The following is a 27,283-nucleotide window of genomic DNA, read 5'->3' as shown; positions in this document are numbered from 1 at the left end:
AGAGGCTTATAACTTGGCCAAATGTGGGGGGATTTTTGCTGGAACAGCAAGAGGCACATCTGACTCCCTGCCAGATTTCAAGTTCTTGCTTCAAAGAGTTGAGGCACTGGAGCTTGTGAACAAAACTGTTTACAGAATTTTTTTAACATGGGCAAAACCACACATTTTCCCCTAACCTCATTGTGATAAACAGCTGAACCAATCATCTTGAAGTTTTCCAAAAGAATTCTGGCCGAGGGAGAGCTTGGAAACTTTCAGCATGAACAGTTAAAGCTTGGTAAAGTTATAAGCTATTGCAAACACAGTCTTAGACTAGAAAGTCAGGCTATGTCAGCAACGCCTACAAAAAAAGGATTTATATATTTTCAATGTATTTAACAGTTTAAAAATAATTCAGTTTTATATGTAATACTTCAGTTTTGGCAATGTTTTCTGAAATGCTTCTACTGTACCAGAAATCCAGGAGTAGCTATGGACTGAACCCCTCTTGAGTATCTTTTATTTAGTGGCCTGAGAAGCTGCAAAGTTTACTCATTCTTCTTTCATGCTTCATTCCTCTAGGTTTAAATACTTATCTGAAGTATTGTCATTGAGTGCTTTCCTACGGGTCTCTGCAGGCTGGAGTGTGCAAAACTCCTAAGTCTGTCAAACACATTGTCCTGTATGACCCTAAAGGTTGTAAAGAAACCTAAAAATGTGCAGAGAATATAAACTGAAGAGGTTGTCTTGAATTTGCAAGCATCCCTGAAATTCAAATTGCCCAACTTGTTTTAACAGGTTGTTAACTCCTGAGGATGACAATTAAAATGGCAACAGTGTTCAACATTTCATTGTTAGTAATTTTTGAACGGATACATAGCACTCACACTTATCCACAATCCCACATTGCCCCCAACACCTTCATAGAAGCCAAAAGTCCTATTTGTCCCCTATCTAGCTGCCAAACCCCCACCATAAAATTCTACAATAGTTAGGTATTGTTGATAAAAATATCTGACACCTCAAAAACTGAAAATGCAGAGACACTGTAAAACAACTGTAATTTAACATTAAACAGAGGCTCCTGTCCTTGTTTGTTCTATTCCATATTTAATTTCATTATTTCGTTTTAAAAAGCTGCTGCAAGATTTCCAGTTTGCTGCACCAGAGTGCACAGAATCCAGGGCCCCTACCAAAGAATATAGATCCAGCTTGAGTACATTTGGGCCTTGGACCACATCCTTCAGTGTTCAGAGATTCATTGCAGTTATTCACTGTGATACTTCTTCACTAAGAGGGTATTTTAAATTAAACTGAGTTTGGACTCCTCATGATAAGAAGTAAAAATTAAGTGTATTCTTGTTTCCCTTTTTCCAATGTAAGGATACTTAACCAAAAAAAAAAAAAAAGGCTTGTCACTGAGTTTAGTCAACCAAGATAGTCAAGCAACCTTTTTTCTCACCTAAGACCAACTAACTAAAAAGTTACAAAAGGTTTATCACAAAAATGGGCCAAAACCACAAAGTTTTGACCTGGATTTGAATCTTTCCAAAGTCTGAAGAGATTCAGATCCAGGGTTCAGTTCAGTCTTATTTATAGTGTCAAATTTTAAAATGTGCCCCTTCCAAAAAACATAACAAAACTAACAATGAGAGAATGAGAGGAAGGGCATGACAGTTTATTTGTGGAAACTGTACCATTCTGATAATGTTGTACTGTATATAGTATAACAGCTTCATTTTCTCTTGGATATGAACATTTCAGTACTGTTAAGTTCCTAAAATCTTTGACTGGACCAAGGTAATTTTCTGAAAAGTTTTTTAACTGCTCAAGCGGAATGAATTTGATTACAGCCTCATATAATTACCACATAGATATTTATTAAAACAGCATCTGGCTTAACCAAGCACAGGCTGAAACTCCAAACCTAACCCACCACTGTCTTAAGTACGTAGTAAACCATATCTGGGAATAAGATCAGCTATTGTTCAGAGATCACTACCCTGACAATGAGGTACTATGAGGAAGGTTAAGGATGGTGAGTCAGCATTATGACCACGTCAAATACTTTTTATGTCCTCAACATTGCTTGCAGTTCTCTTAGAAGCTTGTAAACAGTTTATTTCCTTATTGGTTGTCCTTTTATTTTAGCTAACAGTGATTTTTTTTCTTTGTTTATCAGTATCACTACATCAGCAAAGTTCTTCCTGAAATAACTTTTTGTTAACCATCAGTGCAGGGCAATCCAAAAGCATTTTGCAATAGATCTTGTGAAAATGTGGCTGCTTGCTTTTTTATTTTTTGTTTCTCCATCTAACAGCAGTGGGGTTTTTAACCTATAAAAGTTGGCATGATCCAGTCAGATAACTGCTGGATTTCTAAGATACGGGTGGTTAATATTTTGTACTCCATCTGAACGATATCCCCTGACTGCCTAGTTTCCTGGCTTTTGTTTGGATTGAGCTGTGTGTTTGTGTGTGTGTGTGTGTGTGTGTAAATTAAATTCAAGTTTCTTGGTTTTTGTTTATAGTAAGGAGACAAGATAAAGGAAAAACTTTCTCGTAGTGACCTTCAGAAAGTGAACTGGTAGGTTAAGGATAAAGTTTAGACTGATTTTCTTGGTTTAGATCAGATAACTATTGTTTTGAGACCGTGTTTGTGTGTATATACACACACACACACTCTCAACTTTGCAAAAATCCTTAACTAAACTATGGTCTTACTTTTCTGTATAATTGCTAAATGGGTGTTATAAATATAAGAAATGCTTCCTGTTTCCTAGTCAGTTCAGCCAAGACTGCTTTCAAACCATTTATACCATTGAACATCCCTGCAAATTTGTGACTTCGTAAACCAGTGAATCACAGTGGAGTCTCAATTGACCACATAGGTCTGTATTTGAATTTACACTGAAACAATGAGCAAATCATCACCAGCTATCAAGTACACAAACAAGTGCTAGTCACTTAGCCTGTATACACAGTCCCTTGATACATTTCAATCCTCTGCTTCTATTAGATTAGTTCTCCAAGTGTCTACTCACAATAATGTATTCTAACATAAAACCCCTCACTATCTAATCATGGTAAGAAAGGGAATACAGTGGTGCTGTACTCTTCACTTGTATGTTTAAGGTTCTGGCAAATAGAATTGAAAATGAAGACTATTTATTACAAGAAAGTGTGAATTGATTTTAAATCCTGCTTTTTCAGCCAACATTTGTCACAGGGCAATACTTGCTGTGCCAATTAGATGGTGGCAGCTGATTATTTCAGTCAATATGAGATTTCATAATCCATTCCTGTCACAGGCACCAACCCTTCATTCAGTCATAAAAATGTGGCTTACTAGAAAAGGAAAAATCAAAAGTCTAAAGGCACAAAGTTGCATAGCTGCTCTAGTAGGAGTTTGTAAACAGAGAATTGGTTGACTTTAGGAAATCCAAATCTAGGAGAATAAAAAGGCATCTGAAGCAGGCTTTTATCTAGCCAGCTTCCTTAAAGACCCAAACGGTTTTGAGGTCTACAAAGTATGCACTAAAATACCATACTTCAAAAAGCAATAAGGCAATAGTATAATCATTATTTCAAAAAAGTTACAATGGTAGTGTAGGCATAAACAGTATAACTTAGTTACAATGTGTGGTACTGTTTCTATTACATAGCCATATTAACCATTTCCTTCTTACTTAATTAGAGATTCAGCTGGGACTCCAGATGAACACAAAACCATTCTTGTACCACCAATAGTTGGCAACTGTTCCTCCATAACAGCGATTGTTACTCTGCTGCTTAAATCACTCTCATACTCTGAACAGTCCACAATTCAAAGTTAGGAGATTAAACACTGTCATACTTGTGAAGAGCTTCTTCTAACTTTTGCGTCACTTTTTGGAAAAAAAGTATTTGCTGTTTTAAGAAATGTTGCATTTGTGACTTAAAGTCCCTCACTCGAATTTGGTGGAAATGATGAATTTCTGCCAAGGTAGCAAAAGAAATAATGTTACAGCGATCTTGAATACCATCAGCCTTCTGGACCTCCATCTTCCCTTCTTCCACATGCCGCTTACTCTCCTTGACTTTGGTAAGGGCTCCTGTACAAAGAACAAAAAAGGAATATTGAACTAAATAGAGTGTCTATAGATTTAGCTACTGTACTTCACCAATATATTCAAATTCTTGGGCATACAAAAAGTCCTTTCTCTCTCACTCACTCTCTGTTACACAACGGCAGCTGTGTACTTAAATCTGCAGTGTAGCTATTACCTACCTCTCAGGCATTTCTCACCTCTAGAAACTTGTATTTAGGATAACTTAAAACTCATTAGTTGTAAAGATACACAGTAATATTGTGCCATATATTCTCTCTCTCAAAAATATGTAGACAAACTGTTATCAGTGCTTTCTTACAAAAGTTTAACTAAAGAAAAGAGGAACTGATGTCAGTGACAAAGGTATAATACATTTAAACAAATTCGTGAAAGAGATCACTGAAACCGAACTATTATACTATAGAACAGTGGTTTTCAAACTAAGGGTCATGACACATTCCATGACCCAGTACTGGAAGGCACTGGGTCACGGTGGCTCTGGTCAGCACCACCAACCGGGCCCTTAAAAGTCCCATTGGTGATGCTGCCCGGCTAAGGCTGGCTAGTCCCTGCTTGTTCTGACACCGCACTGCGCCCCAGAAGCATCCAGCAGCAGGTCTGACTCCTAGGCAGGGGGGCCACGGGGCTCTGTGCACAGCCCCCACCTTGACCACCGGATCTGAACCCCCATTCATTGGTTTGGGCGGTGCTTGCGGGCGAGAGCCACGCGGAGCCGCTTGTGTACCTCCGCCTAGGAGCTGGACCTGCTGCTGGCCGCTTCCAAGGCACAGTGCCGTCCGTGGTGCCAGGACAGGCAGAAAGCCTGCCTTAGCACCCCCACTGTGCTGCTGACTCGGAGCCACCCGAGGTAACCCCGCGCCCTGACCCTGCACCCCAACCCCCTGCCCCAGTACTTAGCCCCCCAAAACCCATAACCCCTTCCTGCACCCTAAACCCTTTACTCTCAGCCCAGAGCCCTGACCCCCTCCCATGCCCCAATCCCCTGCCCCAGCACTGAGACCCCCCCAAAACCTGGAGCCCCTTCCTACATCCCAAACCCCTCATCCCTGGCCCCACCACAGAGCCTGCACCCCAATCCCCTGCCCCAGCCCCTCCCAAACCCCCCTCCTGCACCCCAAACCCTTCATCCCTGGCCCCAGCCCAGAGCCTGCACTCAGAGCCCTGACCCCCTCCCGCATCCCGACCCCCTGCCCCAGCCCAGAGCCCCCTCCCACACCCTGAACCCCTCATTCCCGGCCTCACGTCACAGCCCTCACCCAAACCCTCTGCCCCAGCCCTGAGCCCCTCCCACACTCCGAACCCCTCATCCCCAGCTCCGTTGGGTCGCAGGCATCAATAATTTTCTTCAACTGGGTTTCCAGAAAAAAAGTTTGAAAACCACTGCTATAGAAGGTGAAGGAGAGATTCCAAAAAATCAGTTGTAGAGATGTCATACCCACAGTTTTAGTAATCCCTGCAGTAGGAGCAGGGCCTTTGAGATCTATATCTAAAGACTAGCCTACAATGAAAAATTAGATCAACATAGCTACATTACTCAGGGCTGGGATAAATTTTGTGCCCTGTGCAGCATAGTTAGGTTGACCTAGCCCCCACTGCAGATGCAGATAGGTAGATGGAAGAATGCTTCTGTTGACCTATCTATCCCCTCTCAGAGAGGTAGATTAAATACAGCAATGGAAAAACCCCTTCTGTCAATACAGGAAGTGTCTACACTTTGGTGCTACAGCAGTACAGCTGCAGTGCCATAGCTCTGCTGCTGTAGCCAATGTAGTGTAGACATACCATAAGTAGCCGTAGTCATCGGATTTTACCAATACAGAGTTGCCCTCTAATTATGGGAAGCAGCTTTTTCTGACTGGATTGACAGATAATGAAGAAAGTAGCTAAAAATAAGCCATGTTTTTTTTTTATAAAGGCTCTAAGATTTTACTTTGCTGAAGTTGGGTTCTGTGCCCTATCAAAGCCAGAGCGGCTATAAATACTGTATTTATATTTCAATATCTTAAAAATCAGTCAGTATACTTTTTAGAGAAAGATAGAGAACACCTCCATTAACAGTGGGGAAAACAAAATATTGCAAGACACTAGACACATGAATCTTAAGACCACAAGAATGCTGTTAGAATAGTCTTGAGCATACAGAAGTCAGTGTTCAAATATACCATTCAGCTCTTATGTTCTGTATAGTGGAGTTAAATACTTAACACACAAAGAACCTGAAAAGTTTATTGCAATATAGCCCTTCAACAGCTAAGAAATACAGAAGTAGATATTAATATCTTTAAAAAGAAAAGGAATACTTGTGGCACCTTAGAGACTAACAAATTTATTTGAGCATAAGCTTTGAGCTGTAGCTCACGAAAGCTTATGCTCAAATAAATTGGTTAGTCTCCAAGGTGCCCCAAGTCCTCCTTTTCTTTTTGCGGATACAGACTAACAGGGCTGCTACTCTGAAACTTGTTATTAATATCTTTCTCCCTCACCCAGGTGAATACAGGACAAGGTACACTGAACCAGTTCAGGCTAACTATCAATAAAAACAGATTCCAGATACTGTTCCTGGAACTGGAAAACGTCCACTGGACATACTTGGATATGATCTACACTGCAGACCTACATCAGTAGAATTACGTTGCTCAGGAGTGTGAAAATTCCACACCATACGCAACACAGTTATACCAGAAGTAGTACTACGGCTGCTCTGCACCAACTCCTACAACTTCCGAGCTCCAGCCGTTCACACAGACAATGCATACCAATGAAGAGGTAGGTATTGGCCCACAAATCATATCCACTCTACCCTGGTCCACCTAGAAAACTAAACCAAACGCCTTGTATGTGAGGCACAGCAAGCTATGGAGCACACGCCTATGCCTATAGGCTGTCCCCTTCCAAGAGTCAGGTAGAATATACTCCTAAATCTTCATTGATTTTAGCGTTCTTTGCAAGCAAGGACAATTTTTTCAGTGGGGGGAAAAAAATGTAATTTGGGGCTTGTGCAAAAAGAAGCCAGATGGAATTGTTTAATGAAATCTGATCATACTAGAGTTGCAATGTGAGAAATATTGTTATGTGAGAGACATAATATCCAAATAATTATCTTCCAATTTGATTTTAAACCTTACACACCAAGAGCCATAAGTATTGTAGTTTTTTAAAACTCACTGTATAGCATATACTCTCCTCAAACCATTCCACATTAATACAATTTCTCTAGATCTATAGTTAACACATAAACCAGAAAATATTACAAGTGTAAAGAGTTTTAAAGTCCTATTGATTATTAAAAACAAAATACAATTAGGAAAATCATAGAATCATAGAATATCAGGGTTGGAAGGGACCCCAGAAGGTCATCTAGTCCAACCCCCTGCTCGAAGCAGGACCAATTCCCAGTTAAAAGGAACCTAAGTAAAAATTTTAGCATAATTGATATTGTTGACCTAATGCAGCAGGATTCATGCAGGAACAGAATTCTCCATTAACATCTAGAACAGATTATAGCCCTGGGTCAGCAATATATGTAATGAGTGCATATCCCTACACACAAACTTGCTTGCTTTTTAAAAATTCATGGATTTAGAGTAATATACTAAGAAAGCAATTAGCCTTCAACTAACCTAAAAAGAATAAACGGGAAAAAAGCCAGTCTGATCTCTATTTGATTACCAAAACCAAAGGTTCTATTTATTTTTGAACAGCATTAAGCATAAAGCAAACTGACATTCACCCTATAACATAATTTTGTAATTTGTTAAAACTGAGCTTAGTGAAATTCATCCTAACAAAAATCGATTTGCTTTTGCATTCTCAATAATAATACCTTGCAATTATGTAGCACATTTCAGCCCAAGGGATCTCAAAAACTTCACTATAGCCCCATTTGGATCCACAGAGGTGGACCCATGAGCCTGAGAAGAGCCTAACTGATTACAACGAGGCTTTGCACAAGGATGCGATGGTCCACTCATGCAGATGAAACTGCAGAACTGATTGGGGCCTATAACACTGATATATAGCCACATTTGGGGCTGATGGCAAAGCAAAGATCATCATCAGGCACACTTAGCAATCCAGCAGGGCTGCAACACACCTTTTAAAAAAAAAAAAAAAGGTCTGGAAGAAGTCATTGAGCTAAGGTGTATCAGGACATGAAGACTTCTGCTTAGTGTACAGGGAGAGGGGGAAAGAATCAAGATGTTAGGATCCTTAAGGTATGGCATAGAGAATAATATGAAATATATCCATAGCAGTACAATATCATAGCAGTATTAGTATATTAGCAAGAGGGACATTACAATGGGGCTGATTTAAAATTGTGCAAATTGATGCCTGTGCAGATATTAATTTTGGCATTTCCTAATTTTTGAGTGCTTAATTTTACAACCATAACATTCTTTTAATGTATATTTGTATGTGTAATAGAATATGCAATCCATTTCATTTCTATGTAAAGTACCATTGATCCAAAGTATAGGATTATTAGCAGGAGAGATGGACTAGATGACCAAAATATTTTTTCTACTTCCAACTATTACAAATCTATAAAAACTTGCTCATGCGTCTAAAGCCTCTAGTTCAGTGAACTGAGCTTTTGTTATTCAGCTTCGAATTCAAGTTCTAGGTGATTAGGATCATCCCTCAAATAGCAAAGAAGGCATAGATCAAAAGCACTAGAAAAAACTGCATCACTGAACTGAAAAAAGGAGGGGAAAAATGATGGAAAGATGCAAATGATATTTTTTGTAATCCTCAATCCAAGGTCCAGTGCTAAATAGTTGGATGCTCAATGGATACTCGGTAGAGCAGGGATCTCAAACTAAAATCACCACGAGGGCCACATGAGGATAAGTACATTGGCCCGAGGGCCGCATCACTGACACCTTTACATATAAAGATGCAAAAGCCCCCACCCTCGCCCCCACTCCACCCCTTCCATGAGGTCCCGCTCCTGTCCCACCTCGTCCCACCCCTTCCCTGCCCCCTTTCTAACCCCTTCCCCAAAGTCTCCACCCCCTTCCTGCCCCTATTCCAAACCCTTCCCCAAATCTCTGCCCCTGCCCCGCCTCTTCTCCACCTCCTCCCCTGAGTGCGCGGCTCCCCGCTCCTCCCCCCTGGAAAGCGCTAACAGCTGTTTGGCAGCGGGAAGAACCTGGAAGTAGACAGAGGAGCACTGTGGGGGAGGGGCGAAGCGGGTGAAGGGAGCTTGGCGGCAGCAGGAAATAACTCTGGGGGGCGGGGGGCTTGGCGGGCCGTAGCATGGCCTGCAGGCCGCATGTTTGAGACCCCTGCCTTAGAGGCTTAAGGACCAGAGGTTCCAGTAACAAAACCTCATATTCTGATGTTTTATTGTAATGTAAGAGGAGACTAGAGAATGCAATGATAATAACAGGATTTAATAAGGAAGATTTATAATTATGTTACTAGCAGCCAAGAAGACTGACAATTTAAAATTCCTTCCAGAAATAAATGCTTCCAGCTGTGAAACATATAACAAAAAGTCGCAACATCTGGTCCATATAGAAGCTCTGAGACAGCAAAAGAAAGTGGAATGAGACAGTAAAAGGGCTTGCAGTGCAAACGTCTGTGGCTGTGAGCAGAAGAGGAAGAGACAATATAATTCTCAAAACAAAGAAAACCTTTGTGAACACTGTTCACATCAGGACAAAAATAAGTATTTTTCCTTTTACATGGAGGGTCCTTATCACATTAGAAATGCCGTTGGGTGCACAAGCTATACAGAGACTGTATCATTCACCACTGAAACAGTCACCTGTAACGTAAAACGATAATGCATTAACAGCATACAACAACAATACAAACTGTTCAGGATCATGGGATAAACGGTAAGTGAGTGGGTATACATATCCTCCGAAAGATAGCACTTGAAGCATCAATGAATATCTTCGGAGAGCATGATGGATCTTTGGTTCACTACCAACTTAAAGGAAAGTGTACCGACTATCAAATCACCAACAGCTGGTATTCCTAAACTTTCCCACCAAACTCTGGTCGTAAGAACTGACCAGGTCACACACTAAGGTCCTCTGACCATAATATTTCTGTCTTATACTGGCATCTGAGTTGTGATTCTGCTAATACAGATAAAGACAGATAATTTGAACAAGATCTATTTCAACATGAGCCAGAGATAAGTGATAAATTAAAACTGGTCAGCTTGCTTATTGTAACCCTGTTTGTTTTCAGCAAATATCAGATCTTTATCAATCAAGTGAAGTCCTTACTTTACTCTTCAAATTAGAGATTCCTTTCAAAACAACTGTATAAAAGGTATGTAACATGAGAAGTAGGGGCAGAGTTCCAACAAGGAAAGGGCTATAGGAATATCATCCTCCGCATTATGGTACCACTATTGCTATTTTATGCAATACCATTTTTTTTTAAACTGGAATCAGAGAAAAAAGTAAGTGAGGAAAAGAAACAATAGTTGAGTGTTGCATGTTTTGCCTCTCATGCAAGACCACAGATCTTTCACTAACAAGGCCTATGGAGAACAGCACTGTCACAAGTGATATCTTAGCTGTTCCTAAAGAAACTATCAGTGTGGCATCCAAGCCAGGCAACTTGAGAAGAGGACCAACCAATCACTCACTCAGTGCTCTTTTCTGAATAAGATAATACATCAACTTCAAACAATCAATGGACACATTTTGAGTGACTAGGAAAAAGGCAGTGGTCACAGAATAACAGAGCTGGGAAAAATCAGGGGAGTTTGAATGTTCTGGCCTTTGTACCAGTGAAAAGTATGGCAAAAACAAGGAATACTACATTCTTGAATGCTTCCTTTGAGAAGTCCACCAGCCAATGAGTTTCAATAGGAAATCCTCCCTGATGAGTCTGTGGAGAAGTACAAAGGTTCCTCAGAAATACTGCTCTCTCAAAAGCAAACTAAATGAGAGTCAGAAAACATGATGGTCTTTGAAGAAACTCTAAATTTAACAAAGAATATCTGTCAGTGGTTACAACTATGAAATCTTGTGAAAAGAAAAAGGTCTGTGTAATGATCCCTTATCCCTATCTAATAAGTAAACTATGCAAGACAACTTGGAGGATTATTTATTAGAGTAAAATAATATAACTTTTTGCTGACATCAAACTGACCCTTATTTTAAATCTGCAGGGCTACCAGTAGGCTTCCCGGATTCCTCTTTGAATACAGAATAGTGTGCTTTTAAAGTGGTAACCTTGAACTCTAATCTCTTCTTTCCCTTGCCTTCCTTATATTATAACAAGCCATTTAAAATAAGGCCATTTCAACCATGTAGGGAGAACATAGATATCCATTCACTTACCATATCATGTTTACAGTATTATATACAAGCCTGCAAAAATGAAAAATGAAATTTGAAACAGGCTCATTTTTTTCTTATGAGGGATCCAAACCCTCAGACTATTTTACTGCAATGCCTGGCCTAGCGTTCTGAAAAGACAAACACTTGGTAGCCCATGAATGCATACATGAAGTTTGATTTACCTTTCACTCTGAGGGACAACTGAGTGGGTTTTTTTATGTAAGGTATTCATTCCAATCACTAGAAGAATCTGAGAGCAGAAGCGACCTCTCAGCAAAGGCTGAGAGCAAATTAACCTTAAACTGCCTGCTCATTCTTTGCAGAAGAGCTACCTGAATCTGCATATTAAGTTTCCTCAGTAACAGCAGCCATGATATCCACCCCAAATTCACAGTCCATTGTTCATCGTAAAGGATTTAAAATCCCTTCTCCACTGGAAAGTGCACAGCTTCCTTGGTGAGCATAAGGTCCAAATCAAGCAATTACTGAAAAAGTGAAGACATTATACAGACATAATAATTCTAGTCCTTACAGTTGCAAAAAAAGCACACTGAAACAGACCAATAAATCCAAGCATTGTTTTCTTCCTGAGTCTACAGAGAGCTCCAGTTCCTCTGTTACACAGGTTTGCCAACCAACAGAGCCCAAAACTAATCCAATTCTAGACAATGTTTGCAGTGCTGTTGTAACTCTGTTAGTCCCAGGATATTGGAGAGTACTTCACCCACTTTGTCTATCTTTTACTGGACCAATTTCTGTTGGAGAAACAGACAAGCTTCTGAGTTACACAGAGCTCTTGTGATCTGAAGAAGGGCTAGGTGTGGCTTGAAAGCTTGTCTTTCACCAATCCAATAAGATTACCACACCCACCTTGTCTCTCTAATTCTAGACAGTTTCACTGCACCAGTGCAGTACTCCAACAGCAGTAAAACCATCAAGAATTATGTCAATTTCATGTTGTGCCTCACGCTGCTCAGTGCTTTGGGATACTGTACATGGTTTACCATAATCAAGTTTTAGCCTCCACTGTAGTCAGCTTCCCCATATTAAAAGGGGATTATTAGCCATTCACACGGCTACTGTGAGGATTCACATTCATTAACATCTGTACAGTACTTTGAGATCCCTCAGACAGTGCAGTGGAAGCTAAATATCATCAAAGAGCCTTTTACGGTTCCCATTTAGTTTCTTAAAATGGAATTTAAAAAAAAAAAAGGAATACTCCCCTCTTGCACTTCAAAATGAAGGTATGAAGTGGTACAAGGGATTTCACTGTTGACAGACTATTTGCTTAATGTCATTAGCACAGATTAGAGAAATTTGCTCATAGTAAATGAACATCTTGCATATTCTGTACATTAACTAGGTTATTATATGACAGAAAATGCTTAATAGGTTTTTTTGCCTTAAGTTAAAAACAGAAAATCTCTCTCAGCCTTCAGTGTTGAATATACAGCAAAGATGTCATAATGAAAAACTGACAGCACAGTTACTAAGAAGGAACCAGTTACTACTCTAACCTAGAATCAGGCTTTGGTATCAAAGGGTTTGTCTACATTGCAGTTAAGACACCCAGGGCTGGCCCATGCCAGCTGACTTGGGCTCGTGGGGCTTGGTCTAAGGGGCTGGTTAGCTGCAGTGTAGCTGTTTGGGCTTGCGCTGTAGCCTGGGCTCTAAGACCCTCCCACCATACAGACATCTATGCCACAAACAAACAGCCCGAGTCAGCTAGCACAGGCCAGCCACAGGCATCTAGCTGCAGTGTACACATACCCAAAGAGAAGGAAGCAAGTTGTCTTCAACACCACAGAGTGAAAAAAGTGACTTACCTCTTCAGATCTAGCCAACAAAATATATAGACCCAGACTTACTAAACTGAAGATGATGCTTTTCTCCATGAAGGTGGAAAATATAAGAGGAGTTCTATCTTTCACCAAAGGAATGTGGCCTGCACTTCAAAGTGCAGTTTTAAGAAAGTTACAATTGCTTGCAAAATATCTGGCAGACACTGGTTTAAAAAATAAATAAATAAATAAATAACCACCCATCTCAAAAACTTGGTCCTGCATGAGGATACTTAATTTGCTGTTTGTTTTTTAAACCCCCCGTCCTCTTGTTGGAAAAATAACTCTTACAGTGTTAGGCCCCAGACACTGCAAAGGCTTTTGTGGGAAAAGTTACTCACATATGTAAATGTCTGCAAGACTGGGGGCCCAATTCAGCATACTGACATCATAGAGTCTGCAGTGACATAATCGTTAAGAAGTGTGACTTCTTTCTTTTTGATGCCTGCTTGTTCATCCACTGCTCACAATGATATTGGAAGAAAATAGTTACACTCAAAAATTCAGACTCATAAACTGAAAGGGCTAATGTACTGACCATTTAAATTAGCATAGCGTTTTGATTCATTACTGAATGATCAGATTAGGTAGGGGATTGCTTACATTGGGTGCACTTCCAGTCGCAGCAGGCTGGTGTGATGTTCATAGGAAACTGATACACATTCTTCAGTGCAAAAGGTTAGTAAAATCAGCGTCGCGCCTAGATCCAATTTGGATACCATGCAAATAATAAAAGGTGATGACGAAGGAGTTTAAAAGTTCTATGGTTTCTATTTTTTTTTCTAGATTTAATGGTTACATTAATTCAGTTTATATGTAGCCAGTTAATGATGTAGAGAGCAGATGTGTTAAAGGACAGTCTATTTTTAAAATACCTAATATAAATAAAAATTGTACATATGTAATTGTAATCCCGTCTTTCCCACACTCCCACTCTTCAAATGTCACATGTCTTCTTAGGATGTAAACTCTTTGGGGCCAGGGCAGTGTCTTTATAGCCCATAATACAATGGACTCTGAATCACAACTGTGGTCCTTTGGTGTGACTGTGATGTAAGTATTAAAGACAGATTTAAGAGACCTCTGCAGATATATTTAGTATCACTGATTACCTTGTGATGACTGATCTCCCTTCTGCCACTAGGTCTCATTTTTATTAAAAGTACACTTGACAATGTACATTATCAATGGAAACAGCTAATTAGAGAAGAAATATTTCGAAGTCCACAAAGGTAAATATACCACATTTGACAAGTACCATCGCCAGTAAGAATGTTTAATTACTCTAAGGTGCAGTATAAGGCTAAACAAGTACCTCAAATCAGCTATGATGACTGCAAGTGAGAGCAGGATAGCAAGATAAATGAAAGGAACTCTAGAGAAATATCAGCCTATTGAACATTTTACCTCCACCTACAAAAGGGGGAAAATAAACTGCTGTGCAACAACCGTGTGTAACAAGCTAGATTGGTTTGCTTTGCAGTTTCATTCAAAGTTCAACTTCAGTAATTTTAAAATAAATGTATATACTATCCTAAGATATGCTAGACCTACGTGTCATTTTCAGCAAAGGTCCTTGTCCTGCATTTAAGCACATGCTTACATTTTACTCACAAGTAGTACTATTGACTTTATATGCAATATGCCTGGACTGGCATCTGTCATAATATCATCATACAATAACTTAGTCCTTACATAGCGTTTATCGGCAGCTCTCAAAGCACTTTACAACGGAGAGCAGTATCATCATCCCATTTTTCAGATGGGGAAACTGAAGCATAAAGAGGCAAAGTGACTTGCCCAAGTGTCAAGCACCCAGCAGGCCAGTAGCAGAGCCGGAAACAGAATCCAGGTCTCCCGAGTTCTAGTCCAGTGCTATATCCACTAGGCCAGTGCTTCTCAAGCTATCTGATGTGGGGGACTGGCAATTTTTTTTCCCAATGTGCGCGCAGACCGGCAGCCGATGGCTCACAGACCAGCACCGGTCCGCGGACCACCACTTTGAGTAGCACTGCACTAGGCCACATTTTAGATGGCAGTGTGCTAATGGCATAACAAAAGCTCCAGTTAGTTGATGCTGTTTTTATTTTCCTTTTATACTCACATTCCCTGTACTGAGTTTCCCTTGAAGCATGTACCACACCCCACTACGTTGGCATTGCGTAAGTGTCCAGTTCTAAGATTGGCTGCCTTTTCAAGGGCCTGTATACAGTGTGAGATTTTGTCTTTGACACCATTTCAGACAATGACCTACATTTTCAGAAATGACTAAGGATTTTGGGTGCTTCAGTTTGAGTACACAACTTGAGACACCTTAAATGGGCCTGAACTTCAGCAATGTTCAGCACCCACCCTCTGAAAATCAGACTCTAAGTGGTCTCAAATTAGGCAACCAAACCCACTAATCACTCTTGAAAATATAAGCCACTATGTCTTGCAGAATGTCTCCAGTTTATGCATAATCTGCCATACAGTATCCGTATACGAGTTTGTAATCCTGAGGCAGCACTTGAACACACTGATGGTCTCAAATTCCAGTATATAGTTCTTAGCTTCTCATGTCTCTTGTGACATGAGGACTTTGTGTTTGACAGTGTCTATGAAACCACAGTACATGACTGATTATACTGGCATTGACTGGCTTTTTTCATGATCAATTGGCCATGATTAGGGCCCTACCAAAGTCAGCTGTGAAAAACGTGTCATGGACCAGGAAACAAGCCCTCCCCCGTGAAATCTAGCTAGTGGAGGAGAGGCAGAAGTGCAGGGCTGGAGGTACCTCAGCCTGGGGCTCCTGGGCTCCAGCTGCTAGTCTCCGGGCTGTGGAGGGATGGGACTTATTCTTTCCCTGCACAGCCACTCTCTGGGGGAGGTCAGACCCACCTCCGGGTACTTCCCCCAGCTGCAGGAAGTTCCACAACTGGGCAGCAGCCCCAGAGCTTCCTGAAGCCGCAGGAGATTCATGGAGGTATATCTGACCTCCCCCATGTTTCTGGGAGCACCCCAGATAGGAATTCCTAGCTGCTACTTCTCTCCCTCCCCAGCACGGGCGGGACTAGCAGCTAGGAGTCCCCAGCTGGAGCACTCCCAGCAGCACAGGGGAGATCAGACACCTCTCCATCTCAGGGAACCTCCTACTTACTTGCAGGAAGTTCTAAAGGCAGCACAAAAGTGAGGGTGGCAATCCCGATACAACAGCTTTGCGATCCCCCTCCCTAAAACTAGCTTTTGGGTCATGACCCCCCCCCCCCCCCCGTTACACCACCATGAAATTTCAGTTGTAAACCTCTGAAAACATGAAACGGACTAATTTTCAAATCCTATAGCTGTGAAATTTACCAGAATAGATGCTGAATTTGGTAGGGCCCTAGCTATGAAAAATCTACGTTCTTCCAGGGTCTGAAATGGCAAGTGTGTTACTGGGTTTTTTTTCCCTCTGGAAAGAGCTGATCGCTACTTAGACTGTAAAGGCTTGAGGGCAGAGACGGTCTTTTTGTTCGGTTTTGTACAGTGCCTAACCCAATGGGGTGTCAGTCTATGATTGGGACTCCTAGATGCTATGATAATACAAACAGCCAGGTCCTACAAGAAGGGATAGACATAGCTCCCTTCCTGTCAGAGTGATGCCACTAAATCTACCAGCACTTTTGTAAATGCTCTAACTCAAAAGACAGCTACTTCTACTGAAAATGCTTCACCTATGGATGGCACCAAAGGAATTTTCTGAGAGATAGAATAATAGGGATGTGCAGATACGCTCCCTTCAAATCTATGGACGATCTATAGTAAATTTTGCTTTTATTGATGGCTACAATGGTGAGTGTCTCCATCTTGAATGCTGGTTTCCTCAGAAATTTACTGAAGGTCATCAGATCAGGGTGGACTGGTGAAGGCAGCAGCAGCAGATCATGCTACAGTCAATAGCAGTGACTTGATACAGGTGGTACCTGCTTTGCTACATCTTTTAATTGTACTGCTCCCTGCAGAGGTCTGGGGGAGGAGAGGGACATGTCTCATGCCACCTGTTTGACCCCTACCATTTGCCTGTCACTATTTGGCTCTGTTGCTGCCCTCAGGAGGAAGACTAGGTGTGCCCTGCATAGGAATGGCTGTTGAGAAATCCCTGGAGCTGGTCGACAAAAAAGACTGAGATCCCCCTCAGATGATTAGATGAAGGAAGGTGCACAGGAAGCACACCTTAGTATTCTTGCTCTTTTTAGACCACGTCTACCCTAACGAGCTTACAGCAGCACAGCTGTACCGATGCAGATACGCCATTGTAAGACCGCTTGTGTAGCCAGTCTATGCCAACAGGAGAGCTCTCCCTTCAACACAGCATTGTGCATGCTACCACTTATGCTGGCGAAACTATGTTGCTCGGGGAGGTATTTTTTTCACATCCCTGAATGACATAAGTTTTGCCGAAATAAGTGCTAGTGTAGACAGGGCCTTAGTTTCCCTCACTATGACTGCTCTCCACTACAGCTCTGAGTGCTGCAGCTTCTCAGGGGACCACTTGGGAGGCTGGTTATAGAGAGGCTTTCTTTCAGAGCTTAGGCTTCAGGCTGTGTGGTGCAAAAGGACAACTGAAAAGTGTTCAAACACGACACCTGTTTGTACCATGCACTTATTTCTGCACCATATGAACACTTATGAGCCAGCTTGTGTATTTCCCCACATCTTCACCCGATCATGTGAAGAGGGAGCAGTGAGAGGAGTTCTTACACTAAGCCTTGGCCCCTAAACTTCAGTGTGCAGCTGTCTATCGAGCAAATAACAAAAGGGTGGAGAGCCTGCTCAGGTGTGTGTCAAGTACAGCAGACCCCAGTTTTTGCTCTTTGTCAGGATTGTTTTCGGAGACTGTGGAGGGGGAGAACAGGGTAATGAGTTTTCCACCCCACTTGAGTGATGCATTTTGAATTATGTGGAGACTAGATTATAGAAGTAATAAGCCCATCTTTATGAATCCTGCCCACTCTTCTAGGATGTCAACTGGGTAGTCTTTTCGGGGTTTATTGCAAAATGTGTAGCATGTTGCTTAAGGCAGAAGACTAAACACAGAAAGACACTTTATGTTTTTCAGCCAATCCAATAGCTCTGCCATAAACACCTATGATTTTGTTGAAGTAGGCAGGGTGTCATAGCCCCTTATCATAGAATCACAGAAGATTAGGGTTGGAAGAGACCTCAGGAGGTCATCTAGTTCAACCCCCTGCTCAAAGCATGACCAACACCAACTAAATCATCCCAGCCAGGGCTTTGTCAAGCTGGGCCTTAAAAACCTCTACGGATGGAGATTCCACCACCTCCCTAGGTAACCCATTCCAGTGTTTCACCACCCTCCTAGTGAAACAGTGTTTCCTAATATCGAACCTAGACCTCCCCCACTGCAGCTTGAGACCATTGCTCCTTCTTCTGTCATCTGCCACCACTGAGAATAGCTGAGCTCCATCCTCTTTGGAAACCCCTTCAGGTAGTTGAAGGCCGCCAATAAATCCCCCCCACTCTTCTCTTCTGCAGACTAAACAAGCCCACTTCCCTCAGCCTCTCCTCGTAAGTCATGTGCCCCAGCCCCCAGATCATTTTCGTTGCCCTCCACTGGACACTCTCCAATTTGTCCACATCCTTTCTGTAGTGGGGGGCCCAAAACTGGATGCAATACTCCAGATGTGGCCTCAGCAGTGCCAAATAGAAGGTAATAATCACTTCCCTCGATCTGCTGGCTATGCTCCTACTAATGCAGCCCAATATGCCATTAGCCTTCTTGGCAACAAGAGCACACTGTTGACTCGTATCCAGCTTCTCATCCACTGTAATCCCTGGGTCCTTTTCTGCAGAACTGCTGCTTGGCCAGTCAGTCCCCAGCCTGTAGAGGTGCATGGGATTCTTCCATCCTAAGTGCAGGACTCTGCACTTGTCCTTGTTGAACCTCATCAGATTTCTTTTGGCCCAATCATCCAATTTGTCTAGGTCACTCTGGACCCTATCCTCTAGTGTATCTACCTCTCCCCCCACCTTAATGTCATCTGCGAACTTGCTGAGGGTGCAATCCACCCCATCATCCAGATCATTAATAAAGATGTTGAACAAAACCGGCCCCAGGATCTTCTTTAATACTGGCAGCTTTCTTTATTTCACTGATTATGACTTTAAAGGGCCACTGTCAGCCTTAAAACAAAACCAAAAAAAATCACCTTAATCTAAAATTACACTTTGTAATTAAAAAGTTACACCTTGCTATAAACAACCCAAGATTATCAGAGCAAAAAGACTGGAGAAAAAAATCTCCCTTTTTATTTTCCAGTTCATTTACTTAGTAACCAGTTATAGTCCCCAACCCTACAACTGGATCTATGTAGACATCACAGAGCTCCTCTGTGGCTCTGACTGCAGAATGAGGGCCTTGTTTATGGTCACCCATATGCAATATTCTGGTAGAAGCTCATTTGCTTGAACTTCCCCAAGTTCAACAAGAGGGTGAATTTACCCACACCGCTCCCAGAAGTGGCCAGCATGCCCTAGGTGCACCCTCCTGCTCTCAAACACCCTCCCAGAGTTTGCACCCCTCACCCTCTCCTGCACACCAACCCCCTGCCCCAGGCCCAGCCTGGAGCCCCCTCCTACAATGCGAACCCCTCAGCCCCAGCCCAGAGCCAGCACCCACTCCCGAGCTCCAACCCCCTGCCCAGCCCGGTTAACACGAATGAGAGTGGAGGAGAGCGAGCGACAGAGACGGGGGGATGGAGTGAGCAGGGCGGCGCTTTGGGGAACGGGTAGGGTAGAGCCTGGGTTGCCCTTAAATTCAACAAGTAATCTAGGGCGTAAAAAGATTGGAGATCACTAATGTGTTGCCTTTGGACCTTGCCCCATGAGCCTCCCAAAAAACCACTAACACAGCAAAAAACCCCTCTATTTTTAAAAAAAAAAAAAAAAGGAAAGCTGCCGTACATACTACTTAAACAGTGTTCTACTGGAGAACTGATGACATATTTAGCTGATTTTAAAAAATCATATTGATGGTATTCCTTTAAGTTAGTTATAGAATTCTTAACTTTAAAATTCTCCATTCCCAAAACAAACGCACTTTACCAGCTCAAGCACCTTTTTGACTTTAAAACATTTGGTGTCAGCCAGGGGTTCTCAGACTTCATTGCACCAGGACCCCCTTCTGAAAACAAAAAAGTACTTCACAACCCCAGGAGGGGGGACCGAAACCTGAGCCTGCCTGATCCCCGCTGCCCCAGGTGGGGGGGCCAAAACTGAAACTCAAGGGCTTCTGCCCCAGAGGCAGGGGGCCTGTAACCTGAGCCCCGCCACCCAGGCTGAAGCCCTCGGGCTTTGGCTACGGTCCTGGGCCCCAGCAAGTCTAAGCCAGCCCTGGCGACCCCATTCAAAAGAGGTCGCGAACCACTTTGGAGTCCCGACCCACAGTTTAAGAACCGCTGGTGTAAGTTAATCAGAGGGTAATGCCAACAAGGGGAATTTTCCAAAACAAAAAGATTAGCATAAATTTCCTCCTCTCTTTCTTGAAATAATGTTGTCACTCTCCAAAATTTTACAGTGAAACAAATCTGATTTAGATGAGTCATAAAAGATACATAACAAAAATTGCCCTTGTACCAAAGCTGGAAGTGTATTACAGTGATACCTGTGAACTCTGGCTCCTCAGATTTTACCAGAAATCGGTGATTCCAACATGGACTTTATAAATACCTATCTCTTTCAAATCAAACTCCTTTGCCTTTGATCTGAGGTGGTGTTCTAGAAAGCAAAAACTTGAAGGCATGTCATTAGGGGCAAAATAGAAGAACTTTTCTACCATTGTGGGTGGAAATTCATGCCCTGCATCTTACTGTACAGAATGCATTAGTGATTAGAATACATTAGGAACTGACCTATCAGGTCTGTACTGTAAAGTTAAGGTTATCTAAATAAGCATAACATAACAAAGTTTTATGTATGTGAAAAATGTTACAAGTTACACACTTCTTTTACAGTAGGGGTGACCAAACTTACTGACCCTCCGAGCCACATATGATAATTTTCAGAAGTTCGAGAGCCATAGGACATGCTTGCTAGGGTTGAGGCTTTTGCCCTATGAGGTGCCCCTGCCTGGGCTCCCTGCTCCTGATTAAGCCCCTACCCCCACCACAGGACAGAAGCTCCCCCGATGTGGTAGGCAGAGAATGGTGAAGGGTGGGGGCGCTCCACAAGCCACAATTCAACTTCAACAGAGCCCGGTTTGGCCACGCCTTCTATTGAAGGATAGTTTCTTTCCCACCAATGAATCCCAGCGTCTTACAAACAACAGTCAGAAATACTGTTACATCTCAGGGTAAAGGTGGTAGCTAGGAGGACAACAGTGAACAGAACCTGCTGAGACAGCAAGAGGAAGAATACGAAATTTTAACTTAGAACACTGCAGCAAACTATTACACTCACCAAAGTAGATCCTTAGGCTATGTCTACACAACAATTGCTACAGCTCCATAGCTACAGCAACATCGTAGTTTAGACATCTACTACAGCCATCAAAGGGGTTTTTCCATCACTGTAGTAAATCCACCCACTGAAGAGGCGGTAACTAGACTGACAGTGCTGTCTATGGGGGTGGGAGGTGCGGGAATTGTTCACACCTCTGAATGATGTATCTACGTTGACCTAGAGTTTTAGGTGTAGACCAGGCCTAAGTGTCCAGCCATAACAGACAAGACACCAGCTGCTTTCAATATCTAATTCAAAACCTTGCACTGTAAAGTGCACATAATACAAGGTTATGCTGTGACACCTCACGCAAGTCATTCTTGGTCTGTGGCTCAGTTTCACCATTTGAAAATGGGAATATTTCTAAATGGTTTCTTGTAAATACTGTTTGTAAAGTGCCTTGAAAGGTTGCGGTGAAAGGAATTATAACTGTATTATGTTCTCAGGTAACTTCAGATTAAATATTTAAAAAGCAGTTAGACTATTTTAAGATATTAATTATATTAATAGATGCTTTTACACCACTTCATCTGCAGGATGTTTTATAAACAAACTGAATGATCTTCAACATATCCGTAGTATAGGCAGGTATTAATTCCCATTTTATAGATGAAGATGACTGGCTTAGGGCCCAGACCTGTGGCTTTTAGCCAGGCAGAATTCCCACTAAAGTCTGGGCCTGTGGTATGGAATGAAACTTTTGTATTATTGCATTTAAGCTCAGTGACAGGTCTGCCTGAGTAAATGCAGCAGGCTTTAACTGAAAACCACTGACACTGACTGAGCTAGGATTAGCACTCGGGAGTTCCTGGTTCCTACATCTGACCACAGAGAGATAGAGATTGAATGGCATATTAAAGATAGACACAGGGATATTACCTTTCTGGACATGGATGATGTCTGGGAAGTTGGCTAGATGCCCCTGATATAGTGCTAACAAATCCATCACAGGGTCAAGGTCCTGTCGGGGCTGCTCTGCAAAGAATTCCCCAATGGTGTCATAGGCTTCCCCGGTGAAGGCAAGGGCTTGGTTGAGGTTGGCAGAAAAGGCCTGCTGGTCCAGCTCGAAGGCCTGGCTGAGGCCCTTGAAGGAGTGCCCCACTTTCTGGTACTCCTTCTTGAAACCAGTGACCTGCTTACGGGCAAACTCATTGGCGGTGTGGGTGAGCTGCATGGTGCTCTCATCCATCTTCTTGGTGAAGCTCTTGAATCCATCCACCCGGCTCTCCACCTCCTGTAGATCCAGGGCAGCGGCAGGGCCGGTGGGGACGCTGATGGTCAGGAAGAAGTTGGCACCCACCATCTCGTCCCTCTCGGCCTTCCGCTTGCCCTGCTTCCAGGCCTTCTCGTCGGTGCTGGGGCAGGTGAGGAAGTGCCGGAAGGCATCGCACTGAGCCAGCACTGGGTGGCTGCACATGTGGTCCATCCACCAAGCCAGGCCCTTGCGACGCTTGGAGATAAAGTCCTCCTCGAAGCGGCCCGTGGCCTGCTTCTCGGGCAGGTGGGGCACAGAGATGACAGGGAACTTCTCGGCCAGGCGCCCGTAGAGCCAGTCGAAGTGCTTGTAGCGGCGGTGCACCTGCTGCCCCGTGTGGCTGGGTACCAGCTTGTAGGCAATGTAGCTCTTCATGCCCTTGAACTTGGTCTGCTTGGTGGGGTCCTCGATGGAGCACTGGAAGGGGTAGGGGTTCTCCTGCCACTCGGGCCCCCAGGGGCCCAGCACCACGCACAGCTTGTCCCCGTCCTTCACGAAGCCGGAAGCCTCGCCCAGCACGAAGGCCTCCCCGCCCGACTTCACGAAGGTGGAGAAGCGGTTGAGGTTGCGGCTCACGGTGGCCGAGCTCTTGGCCCCGCCGCCGGGGTGGTGGTGGGGGTGGCCGGGCTGCTGGCTGTTGCGGGAGGCCAGCGAGAGGTCCGAGCGGGTGGAGAGGCGGTACCGGGCCGAGGTGGGGCCGCCGCCCCCCGCCGCCTCGTAGTCCGGGTAGGAGCTGCCCAGCACGCCCGGCTCGTCCGCCACCGTGGAGGTGTCGTCCCAGTCATCGTCCCAGTCGTCGTCGCTGCCCTGGCTGGGCTGGTAGGAGCCGCTGTAGGGCGCCGGCGGGAAGGCGGGCGGCAGCGGGAAGGGCTCGGCCGCCGCCGGAGGGGGGAGCTGCTGGACCGGGGGGTTGAAGGCAGCCGGGGGCACCAGGGGCTCGAAGCCGCCGGGGGGCAGGTTGGCGTAGCGGGCCCCGCCGGCGGGGGCGGGCGGCTCCGCGGCCGGAGCCCGGATCACCTGCACGTAAGAGGCCGGGAAGAGGCCGCGGTCGCCCTGGCTGTTGACCCCCTCGAGCCAGCCCTCGATGTCCTGCTCGCTGCAGAGACTCAGCACCTCGTGCTCTCGCAGCGAGATCTCGCCCGGGTTCTCCGACCTGAAGTCATAGAGCGCCCGGGCCCGCAGCGCCATGGCCCCGCCGGGCAGGGGCCGGAGCCAGCCCTCCCCTCCCGGGCAGCCCGGCCGCTTCCCCGTGCTGCCTGCGGCGGCGGCGCCGCCGCCTCCCGCTCCTCCTCGCGCCCGGGGCCGCCCCTGCTGCTGCTGCCCCGGCTCCCGCTGCTGCCCCCGGCGGTGGGGGCGGGCGGCTGGCGCTGCGGGGCGCCCGGGCTGCGCTCACAGCCGCGTCTGCCGCCCGCTCGGTGCCCAGCTGGAAGCCGCCCGCCCGCGGAGCCTTGCAGCGCGGCTGCGGCGGCTCCGAAACCCCGCTTCACCCCAGCGGGGGGAGCAGGGGGGCCGGGCCGGGGACTCTCCCACGTAACCAGTTTCGCTAGCTAATCCAGAGCCGAGAGGCAGGGCCGAGGAGCCGAACGCAGAGCGGCCGCCCCCATCGATGGGCCGCTTCCCTTCGCCGCCTGCCCCCTGGTGTCCGGCCGGGCGGCGGCGAGGGGGCCGCTGCGGGCGGAGGGGACGGCCGCCCCGGTCGCTAGGATGGGGAGGGATGCCGGGGCAGCCCCGGCTCGCCAAACCCGGCAGCGACACGCGCATTTCCAGCCATTGACAGCGGGACAAGCGTTCGGGTCTCACAGGCCTGCGGCGCCTGCGTTTGTCTATTGACTCGTTTGTTTCATCAGTATACGAAATGACAAAAATACAGCTCGCATCCTGCACGCCGGGCCTCTCTTTCTTCAGCTACACTCCACAAACGTATGTAATACCACAGCCACCGCCTGCTGCCATCTATACCCGCCAGACAGTAGAACCCCTTTTTTATGAACAAATAATGCAGGATTGAGGAGTTCCTAAAAACAAAAAGTTCGTGAAACTGACCACCTCAAAATTACTGTCGATATGGGGCATGTATTGCGATAGGGTGCACTTCATTGCTGTCTTGTCTTTCAGAGTGATCCAATGTGACTTTCAAAAAGCAAAGGAGGACTTGTGGCACCTTAGAGACTAGCCAATTTATTTGAGCATAAGCTGTAGCTCACGAAAGCTCATGCTCAAATAAATTGGTTAGTCTCTACGGTGCCACAAGTACTCCTTTTCTTTTTGCAAATACAGACTAGCACGGCTGTTACTCTGAAATGTGACTTTCAATGCACCAGAAAGTGAAGGGATGTTCAGTTGTTCTTCATTGACATCACCTTATGTTATTTTTCTTTCATGGGGAAAAATGGTTCATGTGATCATAAAAAATCAAGATTATGTTGTCCTTGCAATCTTTTGCCTCCTCCCTCCATAGTAGCTTGCAAAAAGAAAGAATAAAGGATTTGTTTTGCAGCATATCTGGAAGATTAACAAATCCAGGCTCTGTTGGGCCCAATGAGAAAATAACACATTTCAGTGAAAAGAAAAGGAGTACTTGTGGCACCTTAGAGACTAACCAATTTATTTGGTTAGTCTCTAAGGTGCCACAAGTACTCCTTTTCTTTTTGCGAATACAGACTAACACGGCTGTCACTCTGAAACATTTCAGTGAGGTTCTAGCTGGAGCCGGTCTGCTGATTTCAACTCTCCCACTATGTCTTGTGGAGAGAGAGACAATCTTTCAGGTAATCAGGTCACAAACAATTTGGGCCATCAGTCAGACTCTGCTGAACTCATGGGTCCACCAGCTCATGGCTCATCACAGGAGCAGGGCTTTAGGGCATGAGAACCAGAAGTTAAACTGCCTGCTCTAGTTTTAATTTTATGTTGCGTGAATCACTGAAAATACACAACCAGCATAAATGGCTGAACAGGTATTTTATATTTTTTAAATTCTTCCAATTGTAACAATCTAGGGTGTTATAAATAAAGGTAAACAAGATTTTTAAAAATATGATTTCTACCTAGACGGTGTCTCTTTTATAACTCTTTCTAATGAATCCTCCTGATCATCTTTGTGTAAAAAGAGTCTTTTCTGACTTTGGCCAGTATTTCCTTTTCTCGTCAGAGTAATAAGAACCTAAATTGAATGAACAGAACTTCAGTAAACTTGTTTTTAAATGAAGTTAGGATACAGTTATAACTTTTGTAACATCTCATTATTGTAAAACAGCGTTGCAGTAGTTTGAATATTTTACATCTCTTTTACATTCTGAAATGTTTAAAAATTCAGCCACTCTCATTGTTAATCCAATTGTTGCTAGTAGTTCTTCACATGCGTATACATCGGGGTCAGCAACCTTTTAGGAGTGGTGTGCTGAGTCTTCATTTATTCACTCCAATTTAAGGTTTTGCGTGCCAGTTATACATTTTAACATTTTTAGAAGGTCTCTTTCTATAAGTCTATACTATATAACTAAACTATTGTGGTATGTAAAGTAAATCAGGTTTTTAAAATGTTTAAGAAACTTCATTTAAAATTAAATTAAAATGCAGAGCCCCCAAGACCGGTGGCCAGAATCCGGGCAGTGTGAGTGCCACTGAAAATCAGCTCGCATGTTGCCTTTGGCACGCGTGCCATAGGTTGCCTTCCCCTGCTCTACATGCTACTGTTTCTTTAGGCTTATTTTCCATAGCTAGCAGTAGCACTTTGTTTACATTTTCACTTATGTTTGTTACTTTACCACTTTTTGCCTTTTATTTTTTTATTAATTTGCCAGCTGTGTGTGTCTCATTTGCTTTAACAAGTCTCTTGAGATGGGCAGAACAAAAAAGACAACTTTATATTACATTTGTTTGGGTTTTTTTAAAAAAGTTGTTATGCTCTTTTTACTTAAAATTAACTGCTGGATCTATCTGATTAGAAACAGTTTGAAATTATTATTTGCACAGTGCCAAAAATTTGCTAGGCTCTTTACAGAACAAAGAACATTGTCTTTGCCTTGTACAACTTACAGTCTCATTTACATATGACACAATGAGAGGTAGTAATCAGTAGGTGGAGGGGACTCAAGGACATGGGTCACAATAATAAGAGCAGCAAGGTTACTCATTTATGGATATCATGATTATTACATAAAAGTCTGTTTGGTTTTTAGTTTTCATTTCTGGGGGGATAAATTCACTTCTTGTAGTTCAGTATGCAACAAGTAGGTTTCTAGGAGAGAGATGACAGGAAGGGAGGTGGTGTCATGAATAGCTGAGGTAAATTATC

General features: G+C 43.9%; 1 protein-coding gene and 1 long non-coding RNA gene across 5 annotated transcripts in view; one reads left to right on the top strand and one right to left on the bottom strand.

Moving 5' to 3' along the window:
• Nucleotides 1-811: 811 nt before the first annotated feature.
• On the bottom strand, nt 812-24,731 carry SNX18 (sorting nexin 18). Of its 2 annotated transcripts, none has more exons than XM_073343924.1 (2): nt 22,611-24,715; nt 812-4,072 (listed from the first exon to the last, which is right to left on the bottom strand). In XM_073343924.1, exons 1-2 carry the CDS (start codon nt 24,172-24,174, stop codon nt 3,819-3,821), a joined length of 1,818 nt encoding a protein of 605 aa, XP_073200025.1. In that variant the 5' UTR covers nt 24,175-24,715; the 3' UTR covers nt 812-3,818. The 2 variants fall into 2 exon arrangements, with proteins under 2 accessions (XP_073200025.1, XP_073200026.1); XM_073343925.1 differs by lacking the exon at nt 812-4,072 and adding an exon at nt 20,695-21,620 and having other exon boundaries at nt 22,611-24,731.
• LOC140911273 (uncharacterized) overlaps nt 24,039-27,283 on the top strand; it is a 33,334-nt gene continuing 30,089 nt past the window's right edge. The window contains exon 1 of one of the 3 annotated variants that reach the window (XR_012158877.1): nt 24,039-24,906. This is a non-coding gene — a long non-coding RNA (uncharacterized lncRNA). The remainder of the gene's footprint in view (nt 24,907-27,283) is intronic. The other 2 variants (XR_012158879.1, XR_012158878.1) reach the window with 2 other exon arrangements.

The sequence above is a fragment of the Lepidochelys kempii genome, chromosome 5 (assembly GCF_965140265.1).
Source record: "Lepidochelys kempii isolate rLepKem1 chromosome 5, rLepKem1.hap2, whole genome shotgun sequence".
NCBI lineage: Eukaryota > Metazoa > Chordata > Testudines > Cheloniidae > Lepidochelys > Lepidochelys kempii.
The sequence above is the reverse complement of the archived record's forward strand: the minus strand, read 5'-3'. Positions and strand labels throughout refer to the sequence as shown.